Below are 13266 nucleotides of genomic sequence, written 5' to 3'. Positions count from 1 at the left end.
GCTTTTCTGTCATGCAGATAAAGTAGAAATCAGCTGAAATGTTTTTAATAGAACATTATGTTGAAAAGAATATAGAAAAGGAATAATAGTTATGGAATTTAACTCTCACAATGCAAGAAAGACTAAATAACAATAAAAATTCTGGTGTGAAAAGAAACTTGCCAACTGATTTGCTTATCTGTGTTATGAAGGTCAATAGTTCCTGCAAGGAAATTGATGTGCATTTACATATGTTGATTGGCAGTTCTGGAATTTGATTTTGTATTACCTATAAAATAAAGTCAAAGTCACATGGATGTAAAATGCCTCCAGAGTCGTGCTGAGACAAAACCTTACCAAATATCTGCTCTTCCAGTGGCTCTGACGTCTCTCAAATTAATAAATCTTATCACGCGTTATTTATCTCTCTTGGACTCAGTCCAATACACAGCATAGTTAATTCTTGGCTTTGGGATGGCTAATTTCCCATTCCCAGACAGAAAACTGCCTGATTCCCAGAAATGCATTTATTTTATTGCAAATCTTTATAGAACACTTCCAATATGCAAGCACTTGCTCTAAGCGCTTCATGGATATTGACTCCTTTAAAACGGTAGCAACCTTGGGAATGGCCACTGTTACCTCCGTTTGACTAATAAGAAAACAGGCACAGAGAGGCTTAGCTAACTTGCCAAAGGCAACAGAACTTGGAAGTGGTGGAATTTCTGCGCCGTGCAATTTGGCTCAGAGCCCATGTCCTTATAGACAAGCATAGGGTGATGAAGGCCGTGTACAGTCACTCGTGTGGATGCATAAGACGCCAGCTGGACTCATAGTACTCAGAGGAGGCAGTCCTGAGCCCTGTTTCTCCTTTCCCATCTCCAGACTCTGCTTTGGTTAAGTTCTGTGAAGACTTTGCAAGTCTGATCGAATGTAAGGATCCCTGTCCCTAACGTGCTAGGGAGCAACAACGCCTTAACACATGGTGGCGCTCGTCTCTGGCATTTGGTGCCAAGGGATGTGACTTAGTGATCTGTTGTTTTGCACTCAGGCCCTTTCCATAGGCCAGCTTCTCTCTTTTTTTGCTGCCCAAGGCCCTCGCCCTATACTCTCTCCTTTGATATATCATCTACCCCAATGGGGGCAGTGGGTCCCAGAATGGACTTTAAACAGACTTTGTTGGATATGGAGCCCACTTCTACTGTGTACTTACTGTATGATCTTGGACAAATGACTTTATCTTTCTGAACTCACTGGGAAAAGTGAGTAGTATATCCTGCTGTGTAGGGCTACGGTGGAGATTAAAAAAAATAAAGTAAACAACATACTTAGAGTATGGCTGGAATAGTTAGGGTTCAATACATGGTAGCCACTATAATAACAGTCATTGGCTTTGAATGCCTAAGCATTTCATCTCAGTGTAGACAGTAGACTTGGGTCCAAGTGACGGCACCACTTGCAATACTTGTGTGACAGTTGGAAAGTTAGTTAACTTCACTGAGCTTCGATTTTCTTCTCTATAAAACTTAGGTAACTTCCTAGAGCATTTTTTTTTCTTTGTTAAGAGTTCATGTGTTTTGCCTCCTCAGCAAATGATGCGGTCATCAGTTTTCCACATGTTCATTCTGAGCATGGTGACTGTGGATGTGATAGTAGCTGCCAGCAACTACCACAAAGGGGAAAGCTTCAGGAGACAATATGATGAGTTCTATCTCGCAGAGGTAAGCGGCTCGCTTGGATGCATATGACTTTTCGAGGGAGAGGTGAGCCTCAGAGAGTGCTTTTTATAAATATGAACAGTAAAATCATTTTGGGAATCCCTTGACTTTGACCCAAGCTGATTCATTGTTTTCTTCGTAAGTGTTTCTTTGGTTGCCATGCTGCCTGGCTCATTTTGTGTGTCACCCTCAGACTGAGTAATCTTCCCCGCAGTCTCACACTGCCGAGGTAACCCCTTTGCCCTGTGTCTTACTCTTCGGAACTTGGCTATTTTCATACCCACCTCTCATTTTCTCTCCCTTTCTCAAGTTGTGTTAGTCTGTTTCCTACTAAGTGTAAGCAAGCACAGAGTCAGAAGACTGTAAATAAGCAAGTCAGCTCAACAATACCAAGGAGAGGACAGGAGGAAAATCCTGATAACAGATAATTTCTGTAGAAACTGAGGTATTTCTACCTGCATGAATGCTGTCAGGTCAGGGGCAAGTAGGTTTAGTGATTAAATAAACATTTTCTATCGCCCTACATACTACACTAGAGTTTTGGAATAGTACTTTTTAAAAAATATTTATTTATTTTTGAGAGAGAAACAGAGCATATTCAGGGGAAGGGCAGAGAGAGAAGGAGACACAGAATTCAAAGCAGGCTCCAGGCTGTGAGCTGTTGACACAGAGCCTGATGTGAGGCTTGAACTCATGAACTGTGAGATCATGACCTGAGCTGAAGTCAGACACTTAACTAACCGAGCCACCCAGGCACCCCTGGAATAGTACTTCTTATTGATTGAGTAACTTTGTTAATATTTGGTTCCTAAATATTTTAATGATGTCCAGAGACTACTTTTTATTATGAAAAAATTATTCCTATAATACATCTCAGAATTCAGTGATTACATATTTATGGAAAAATTGATTGACATGTAACTCTTTAGAACCCATATGTTTTTTAAGTGAAATATTTATATGCAGCTGAATTACATTCAAGAAATCCAGAACATGAAAAAGTTAAAAAGCAGAAAAATAGTAATTCAATTATTTTTATTATAAAAGCATTTTCCATGTAAAAAATTAATTCGCCATATGGTTGAATTCTCTAAGATAGCCAGAATTCTCCTAGTACATTTAAAAATGGATTTGTTTAATACAAATTCAATCCATCCACACATCAACTTTTCAGAAAAAGAATTGATGGCATACACCTATTGAATGGTAACATCTATCTGGATATCAATAAACATTTAAGGAGTCACTTATAAATTTCCCTCTTCATGGAGGTTTGTTGCCTGTAGCAAAATATCATTTGTATTAAACTTTCACTGTGCTGTGATGCTGCCTAATTGCTCTGTGGTATATGGAGCTTATAGTTTAGCAAGAAAGATAGACAGTAAACAATAAGTGTTTTATGTTGTGGAGTACCAATGACAGGGGCTCCTGAAAAAATTATATCCAGCTTGACACCTGAAAAATTGGTATAATTTTGCTGCAGATCCAACACACAAAGACTGGATTATCATTAAAAGTACAGGGAAACATGGTCCAATAGTAATATTTGCAGGTGAATTTGTAATGCAAGAATCGCACATTAAAGGAATCCCAATGAAGTGACTTGTGTCTGAAGTAGGAAGCAAGGTATATGTCCAGCCTGATAACAAGATTATAAAATGGGAAGTTCGTGGAGGAAGGAGAGAGGAAATGGATACTGTGGAGAATGCAAAATAGTAGATTAAAGATACATCAATTTCAGCTCTGAAGACCCAGCTGAATTTTGATGCTACAAATTCATAATGATGCCAATATAGACAGATGTGTCCCTTTTTAAGATCTTGCATAAAGGGGAGAAAGGCAACATTCAGCTGAGCCAGCTTTGGAGCTTTTTTCAGGCTGGTAGAACTGAGAGACCTAGAAGGGAAGGTTGTGATCAGAGAGCAGGATCCAAGATTTAGGATTTCAGAATAATCCTGGGCAACTAAATACAAAATACGGAGTGTCATATGGATATGAGCCACTCAAACATAGTGATGGAGTTAAGGCAAGATGGCAGGGAGCTATCAAACTAAGGTGTAGGCTGAATCTTCACAATGACATTGAAATCATTTGATGTGAGTCCAGTTCTTAGGGAAAGAGTGTAGGCAGGGGCATGTAGAAGGGACTGATGGAGAAATTAATGGACAGCAGCCACAGGGAGAGTCAAGTGAGAGGATGTCTTAACCTGTTGGAATATACCTCAAAGGAGCGTTGAAAATGGATGGGTCATCTCTTCGTCATCTGTATGCTATCCTACATGGGCTGTATGGGATGTTGGAGCATGAGCATCCTCTTCTGGAAAGGGCTGTGGAGAAATCCATACATTTGTGACAGAACCAGCTGAGGCAAGGACATAGGAAGCATATTCAGTGAATTCAGTGAGCAAGGATAAGAGAATGTAGAAGAAATTGCTTAACATAGAATGAGACCCATTGGTTAATTAAAGGCTCTGGGTGGAGACAGGTAGGAAGATAGGTGAGGTGGAAGGATTACATAACAGCCTTTAGAACCAGAGGTTAAAAGGCTGATGACAAAATGCCTGGGAATTGGAACAGAAATGGCTACTGGTGATTGGGATTATGATAATCTCTCTGGCGTGAGTTGTATCTGCTGGTGAAGTCCTGGATATTGGATATTACATTAAAATTTCTTGTGCAGTCCAGCCCAGGGTTGGAACTTGATCATATTAAATCTGCCCTGTAGGCCATCCCCTGGAAACATAGGAATAGAATAGAATGCTTTGGTAAACTTTATGTAATTTTTTCACACATAAATTTGATCTCTTTCCTAATTTATTTATGTGTGTTAGCTACTTTATGATCATGAAATGCCAACTGAATTTCAAATAATTTAATACAGAGTTCACTGATACTATTTAAGTGCATTGGGAGAGCCCAGGTCTAGTTGGTAAATCCTTGCCATTTGCTTTTTGTATATAGTATTAAAAATTAAAAAAGCAAATAAATAAAAAAAGTCAACCAGGCAAGATTCTACAGCACTCTAATGTTTATGTGTCTACAAATTGTTGCTCTCTTCCCAAACCACTGAAATAAATTTGAATATAAATTTTAGTTCACTTTACAACCATGTGGACATTGCTTTATTCTTGACTATTAAAGCATTCAAAAATTGTTCCACTTCTACCTACTGATTTTGGGTATCTAAGCTTCCCAAACACCTTTGGTCTTTATTCAAATTGTGGTATCACTTCGTATATCAGAAACTTCCACATGAATCAAAGTCATTTGTTTCAAATGAGTATTCTTAAGTTATTTTAATCAAACTCACTTTTTTTGATAAAATACTCTCTTTTTAAAAGTTTACAAGGATGGTCAGAGTTTTAAGTCAGGGTCAGCAAACTTTTTCTGGTAGAGCCAGACAGTAAACAATGTAGGCTTTTCAGGTCACATGCTCTTTGCCTCAACTACTCAACTCTGTTTTCACTGTATGAAAGTGAGTGTGGGCTTGGCATGGTAGTGTTCCAAAAATAACTTTATTTACAAGAATAAGCAGTGGGCTCAATCGTGGTTTGAGCTATAGGAGCAAACTGTATGTCAACTGGCATCTTTATGTGTTAAATTCAAATATACCAATACAAACAACAGTAATAGCTGCCATTTTGGGGAGAGTCCTAATAATTAATTAATTGCCAAGTGTTTTAAAGGAATTCATTAATCCATTTGATTCCTAAATGAGCTATAATAGGGGCACCTGGGTGGCTCAGTCAGTTAAGCGTCCAACTTTAGCTCAGCTCATGATCTCATGGTTGGTGAGTTCGAGCCCCGCATCGGGCTCTACGCTGACACCTCAGAGACTGGCCTGTTCAGATACTGTGTCTCCATCCCTCTCTGCCCCTCCCCTACTCGTTTGTGCCCACTCTCTCTGTCTCAAAAATAAACACTTAAAAAATCTTAAAAAATAGCTATAATAACAGAAATTCAAGTTTATGGACTTACAACGATCCCATATTTAAGACAATAGCCTTATGTAATGTACTGGAAAGTTTGTTTTTAAAATAGATCAGAAAAGGCCCTGAGCTTTCAGAGAAGTAATTTCTCGAGTTCCCATATAATCCAGGATAATTTCCAAAATCCAAAATAAACCATCGTACCCATGAAAGTCAACTTGCAGTTCACAAAACATCTTTTAAGCATAAATTAAGCTGCTCAGCTTTCGTTCTGTAGCTGGAGACCAGTTTTGCTACTTTGGACCAATTAACCTAAATTTAAAATTAGTTTTAAATTTAAACTAATTAGTTTTAAATTTAATTAGTTTTAAATTTAAACTTTAAAGAAATCTGTTAGGCTATGCATAAACATAAAAAGGTAAATTTACTTTCTTTTGCAAGAATTTTAATTTTTAGTTCAGATCAAACACAATCCATCTTATACCTAAAATCACATTTTTATAACAAACTTAATTATATTTTAAATTGGATATTCTCATCTTCTTAAGTAATAAAACTTGAACAGTACATTCCTGTTGTTATATAAAAATACATAGTATATCTGGGCATCCATTAGGCTGTACCGTTAACAGAAATATATCAGCACAATGTTATGCATCAGAGATTAACAATTTTAGCAAAATTCCTCTTTAAGAAAGTCACCAGTTGATGGGAGAGCGAACACAATGAAGCAAGCGATGAAGAACAGCGTGAGTCTCTGTTGCATTTCTGTTCAGGAGAGACATTTGCCTTGTGTAGAACTCCAGGATATCTCTTCGGCTACCTGTGTTTCAATGGCAGCCGTGTGTTTGACGCAGAAAGGCTTTTGTGAAGCGTGGACTCAGTTTTATTCTTTCAGAAAATCATCTTTGCTAGAAAAGTGATCCTGTGTCCCTCTGAGGACATCTGGCCTTATGATATTTGTTAAAATGACATTAAATGAAAGAGCCATTTGTTTTAGTTCCAACAAAATCTGACACCAATATTCCAGCTCATTAATCATAAGAAATGACCGAATTAAGAAAGTAACTCATTGCTATAAAGCAGTCTTTCAGATTATCATGAAGTTTAATTTCCTTTTTGGACAACTTTATTAAATACGTTTCTGCTAGCAATAACTTGTGTGGTCCTTTTTTCTAAAGGACTTGGAGAGTACCCTTTTAGGTGAAAAATCATATAATAATGACATTTGAAACTATTTAGTGACTTTTCAAAAGCTTGCTCTTTAATTATTTAGAATCCCGAAGGAACATTATAGACTAAGAGCAAGTGATTTACAGATACCTCTAGAATGATAATCCTTTATTTTGGTGTTGTTTAATCTGAATTTCGTTTAGGAGAATAGGGTTACCTGAATTGAATTTCTCATGACTTTTGTCCTGTAATCTTCTTTTGTGACAAATTTGCCTTCATTTTCTCATAATATCCTTTATGTTTCTTTGAAAGTATGAAATAGAGACCACAACAGTAATCTTGGATGATATATTTCAAATCTTTCCTATATGTGGGTAGCATCTCTACCATTTTATCTTCTCAGACCTGCATGTGACAATCAGCTCATTTATAATTTGTCACTTATAAATGTTCATACATTATTCATTGAATTAAAAGGGCAAAATGATTTCTATTGTTGCATTAATTTATGCATGTCATTTTCCATTTGGTTATGTTTCTCCTTAGCTTCAGAAATTTGGCAGTCATTTTACTGTTTTACCTGCTAGGCTCACAAATCCAATTACAACTTCTTTTAGAAAACAAGCATTTTAAATTAATTTCTCCTACTTTTCACTCAAAAAAAATATTTCCTGGAAACAAATGTAATACTGTTTCTTAGAACAACTCCTTTAATTTTTAAATCAGAACTCCATTATTGGTAATTTTCTTGAGGACAAGAGGGTTTGTTACAGTACATATTAAATTCCATAAGTATCAGATAAAGGGCTAGTATCCAAAATCTATAAGGAACTCACCAAACTCCACATCCAAAAAACAAACAATCCAGTGAAGAAATGGGCAGAAGATATGAACAGACACTTCTCCAAAGAGGACATCCAGATGGCCAACAGACACATGAAACGATGCTCTGCATCCCTCCTCATCAGGGAAATACAAGTCAAAACTACACTGAGATACCACTCCATGCCAGTCAGAGTGGCTAAAATGAGCCAATCAGAGGTCTCCAGATGCTGGTGAGGATGTGGAGAAATGGGCACCCTCCTACACTGTGGGTGGGAATGTAAACTAGTGCAACCCCTCTGGAAAACAGTGTGGAGGTTCCTCAAATAATTAACAGTAGAACTCCCCTATGACCCAGGAGTAGCACTGCTAGGAATTTTCCCAAGGGATACAGGAGTGCTGATGCATAGGGGCACATGTACCTCAATGTTCATTCCAGCACTCTTAACCATAGCCAAAACATGGAAAGAGCCTAAGTGCCCATCAGCTGAGGAATGGATCAAGAAGATGTGGTTTATCTATACCATGGAATACTACATGGCAATGAGAAAGAATGAACTCTGGCCATGTGTAGCAACATGGATGGAACCTGAGGGTGTTATGCTGAGCAAAATAGGTCAGGCAGAGAAGGACAGATTCCATATGTTTGCACATATAGGAGGATTAGGAGGAACTTAACAGAGGACTATGGGTGAGAAGAAGGGGAAAAACAGTGGGGGAGAGGGTTCTGCAGAAAGCCCTTTGGTATGGCCAACGGCATGACCCTGGCAAGTTCCTCCCCTGTCCAGCTCTCGTCAGGGCTCAGTTCACTGACACAGGCTTGAGCCGTCCACTGAGAAAAGTTGCTATAGCTTCCCTCTACTGCATTCACTCTGATAGTTCTAAACTTACATTCCTCTGAAGTGAAATACTGCACTAAACCCTCTAGCCTACACCAAAATAGCCAATGAGCATGTAAAATAATTTAATTTTCCTAAACCCCTCCTTTAATTCCTGACATAGTTCTTCCCTATACCAGAATAACCCATAGTTACAAGTCAGTCACAAATATTCTCATGTATAACATTTTCCACAAAAAATTTACCACTTTGGCATTACTGTTTCTCAGAGAACTAGATCGTGAGCTTATAATAATTAACAAATTATGTTAAAAATGAGATATTTATTTGGTCCCATGAGTACTGAAATCAGGAACTCTAGTAGGAAAACTGGTGGGAATATAATACTTACATATAATCACATAACAATTTGTTAAATCCTTTTCTATTGGCTCTTACTAGGTTTGAAAAGAGTATAGGTTTTCCCACTGAGCAAATAATAATGCAAATAGATCCAGCTGCATATTTAATTATGAATTACGATCTTTTAAAGAGATCATACCATATGTCTTTTTGATAGCAAAAACAAAGTTACTAAAGTGATTGTGTTTATATATAATTTGACAATCTATTTGTATATATTTCAGGTATTTATTACTAGTTCCCTACTTTAAAAAAAAACAAACACTGTGATATGGATTTCATTTTTTCCTTTGGAAGGAAACTCTGAAAATACAGGTGAGCTTAGAGAGGGATGTGAGGGTGCCTGTCACTGCTCACTCTGCTAATATGACAGCCAGGTCAGGCTACAGGTTGAACCTTCAGGACACACATGTCTGCATTTCAGTTTCTCCGGGGATTCCCCCCGCCCCAAGTATCTGGAGGACTTTTTCATATTGTTACAAGTCTTTGGCTAAGAAGCCTGGGCTGGAAAAGACTCGTTTTTCTTTATTAGGACTTACGGCAGACATTTGGCTCCTCTGTTTGCCTGCACCTGGCCCTGCAAAGTAGTTATACTTGCCCATGAGTCACTTGTAGTCCAGAGAGAGCCAAAAAAACCCCACTGACCTTGATGAGCCAGGAAGGGAGCCTCACTAGAAGCTGTATTACTTTCGGGTAGAGGGGGTTTGAAATGGATTCCACCAGCCCATGAGAACCCTGACATGGGTCAGCTCCCTCCTTGCAACCCAGGAGAGGGGCCATGAGTTTTTAGATCACTTACCTCAAAAATGACAGTGCCCCCTACTCCTCCTCATTTATCACTGCTCAAGAAAGCAGAAAAGACAGCCAATAAAACAAACATGTAGTCATGAACAAGCAAAGAAAAATTGTTCTCATAAAAGGGACCCAGAAACTGAAACAACTGAAACTCAGAAATCCAAGATAAATGAGTACAAGAGTTTCCCACTCAAGTACAATTGATGAAGACATAGCAGGGTTTGGTTTTGTTTTTTAAATGTCTCAAGCACAGGCAATTAAGGCAAAAAGCAAACTTCCTGAAACTGGCTAAAATTTTCAAAAAAAATGAACCGAAAAAGCATATGATTGATGTTAAGAATTATTTTTAATGTTTATTTATTTGTGAAAGAGAGAAGGGCGGGGAGAATGATTGGGGCAGAGAGAGAGAGGGAGTCACAGAATCCAAAGCAGGCTCCAGGCTCTGAGCTGTCAGCACAGAGCCTGACACAGGGCTTGAACCCATGAACCATGACATCATGACCTGAGCTGAAATCAGATGCCCAACCAACTGAGTCACCCAGGCACCTCAAGAAAGAATTATTAATATGGGAGATCAAGTGAAGGAAAATGGCAGAAATTGTGAGGGGAAAAGCACAAGAGACTAGACACTCAGTGTGACTAATATTAGCCCCTGGAGGAAAAAGAGAATGGATAGAAGAAAAGTAATAATAAATGAGATTGAAAAATGTTCCTAAATTGAGGAAAAGCATACATCAGTAGATCAAAAGGAGCCACTGAATCTCAGGATGATTAAGTGAAAAAAAAAAAAGATACATTAATAAACATACCCTGATGACCTTCCTCAGTTGCAAGCATTGAAAAAAATTTTTTCAGCCTCTAAACAGGCTTAAATAACATGTGAAAACAAGAAATACACTGTGCATCAGATGACTCGTCTATAATATTGGAACATAGGTAGTGAGTCAATATTTGTATAGACTGTTAAGAGGCAAGAATCTGTGTGCAGCCAGAATTGTCATGTCCATGTTAAAAATGCATTTTGGACAGAGAAGGTTTAAGAGAGTATGCAACCTGTGATATTTATCTGAGCAAACTACTCCAAAATATGATACTCATATCAGAGAAACAGAAAAGTAGATCAGAAAAGAAGCTGACAAAGAAAGAAAGGGTGTGGGTATTGGATCCAAATGAAAGATGATTTTTTTAAAAAATGCCAAATAAGAATCTCTGAAAAAAAAAGAAATAATTATGGTTCAAGAAACTAGAAGTAAATGTGTAAACAATCTCAGCAAATGCAGGATTTAGGAAGGGGCATGATACCCATTGAGCATGGGGTGACAGAAGTATGCTATGAAATTTGTGGACAGGTGGGGGTGTGAGGGATGGGTGAGCAAGCAGATTATGTGGGAGAACGAGAAGCTTACAATTATTTCATTTTGATGTGATAATAAAAAAGGATAGATTGATTTCTGGCAGTTGAGAATTGAACTGTGGGATTAGAAAAGCAGAGTAGAATGTCCAAACTAACAAGGAGAGAAAGAAATCAGCAACAGTTTGACCAAGTCAGAAAAGACAAGAAAAAGTTATAAGATGAAATAGCAATGACTTACAAAAAAACTGGAAAGAAGATCAAGTCTAATTTTGATACATTAAATGTGTACAGGTTGAATTTTCCTATCAAAAGTCATAGAAAATCCAATTATGCTTAAACACAAACACAAATAGTATATTGATTATAAGAAACACATACAAGGTGGCCCCAAAAGGTGGCTGAGAACTGTCTCTATGAAGCAACTAAAAGTGACATCTAAGGTATTAAAACATTGTAAATGCTTAGAAGAACATGCAAAAGATTAAGGAATATTCTCAAGGCCAAAAACTTTTGTGTGATTGGAGTGTGGAACATGAGATGGACACTAATGCCAGTGGCTGCCCTCTAGGGATATGCCCTTTGCATATCCTTGTCACCAAAGGATATTGCCATTTTAAGAGCTATAACCAGCATAAAAGAAGAGGCTGTGAGCATGAGGTGCCAGAACAGAGACCCCCGCATAACAAAGGACACATGAGGTCTGTGCTTCAATGATAAAAGGAAACAGTCCATCCTCAAAAGGATGTGCAGAGGAAAACTTCAATCTTGACACTGACTCCAGATGGATGGAAAAAGAGTAAGCTTTACTGTAAATGTGTCAGCACAAGCCTGCCCTCACATGGGGTTGGAGTTCCCATGGGTTGTACCTACTTTCAAAGAGGAGATCATTCTTATTTTATTTAAGAAATTATTGATCATGCAAAATATGGAAAACTCCACAGAAAATTTGATAAAGCTATTGTAAACCTAGCCAAATTCTGATAATGGTAGTGCAGGTAAAGTTATAGATGAATTTCATATATGACAATAGCTATAAATATTATAAATAAAATGTTAATCAATAAAATCCAGCAGGTTAGCATTACCGTCTAAGATTTATTCGAGGAATACATAAATGGTCAACATCAAGGACTTGTGTGGTACATCCCATTGCCTCAAGGAATTAAAAGCTAAAATCCTGTGAGTGGAATAGGAAGTGAATGCATGTCCTTAAACATGGTAGCAATTAATTACCAAAACCCACTGAAACCATTATATATAAATGCTGGAAAATTTTCTTTGAAAATAGGAGCACATTATGGATTCTTTTTGCCACTTCATTGGGTAGTAGCTGAATGAATTAACGCAAACTTCAAAATAAGTTTTGAAAAAAATCTTATCTTCATTTGCAGATATAGAAAATCACTATAGATAAATCAGTATCTTTTTTCTCCACTGGAACTAACTAGGTGGAAGTTGTAAAAAACAAAGTAAAGAAGATTAAAAAATGCATTTGAATTTGTTATTGCAATATTCATAAAAATAAATTTCACAAGCAACCAACAACTTCTTTGTGGGAGAAATTTTTTATTAAAGAACATAGTGCAAATAAATAGAAAGTGTGTTCTTGGATATGAAGACTCGATAGTAATCCTTCTAAAGTCCAATTTTGTTTTAAAAGGTAAAGAAAAAACGTAAAACGGTAAAAATAGATATATATGTGACCATATACAATCTAGAGTGCTTGTAGAGCTAATGCCACCAAAGTTAAAAATCAGACTAATGACTAGAGAAAAAATATTTGCATTTCATATAATGGACAAAGACTAATGTCCTTAATATCAACAACTCCAAAAACTGATTAGAAAGACAAAACGCCACCAGAGAAAACTGGCAACGTTATGAACAGTAAAATTGTTTTAAAAAGAAAAAATCCAAATGATCAATACATATATGAACAGATAAGCAAAGATTTGATTAAGTTTGATTACATCTGGGGATCCTTCAGATTTAGGACAGGAAATCCTTTCCTACCTTGCTGGAAGCCAAAAGACTTACTATAACATTTTGAAAATAATCCCTTAATATTTTCTAAAATATCAAACATGCAAACTCATCCTTTGCCCCAGCAATGCCAGCTTTGAGAATCTATTCATAGACATAAAAACCCAATAAAATACTGGTACTGCTTAAGGATAGTGCAGTCTTGTTTTAGAATTAGCAAAACGCTTAACCATTTTTCCTAGTTCCTTATTAAAGAAGCACCACCCTTCAACA

At 37.2% G+C, this 13266-nt stretch overlaps 1 protein-coding gene across 3 annotated transcripts in view; it reads left to right on the top strand.

Annotated features, from left to right (window-relative positions):
* NALCN (sodium leak channel, non-selective) overlaps positions 1-13266 on the top strand; it is a 285524-nt gene that overhangs the window by 109231 nt on the left and 163027 nt on the right. For all 3 annotated transcript variants that reach the window (XM_039254277.1, XM_039254276.1, XM_039254275.1), the window contains one exon: positions 1569-1700. In XM_039254277.1, the coding sequence (XP_039110208.1) occupies positions 1569-1700 (132 nt within the window). The remainder of the gene's footprint in view (positions 1-1568; positions 1701-13266) is intronic.

This window comes from Hyaena hyaena, unplaced genomic scaffold, assembly GCF_003009895.1.
Source record: "Hyaena hyaena isolate Hyena2069 unplaced genomic scaffold, ASM300989v1 scaffold_478, whole genome shotgun sequence".
Classification (NCBI taxonomy): domain Eukaryota; kingdom Metazoa; phylum Chordata; class Mammalia; order Carnivora; family Hyaenidae; genus Hyaena; species Hyaena hyaena.
This window is presented reverse-complemented; position numbering and strand designations above follow the sequence as displayed.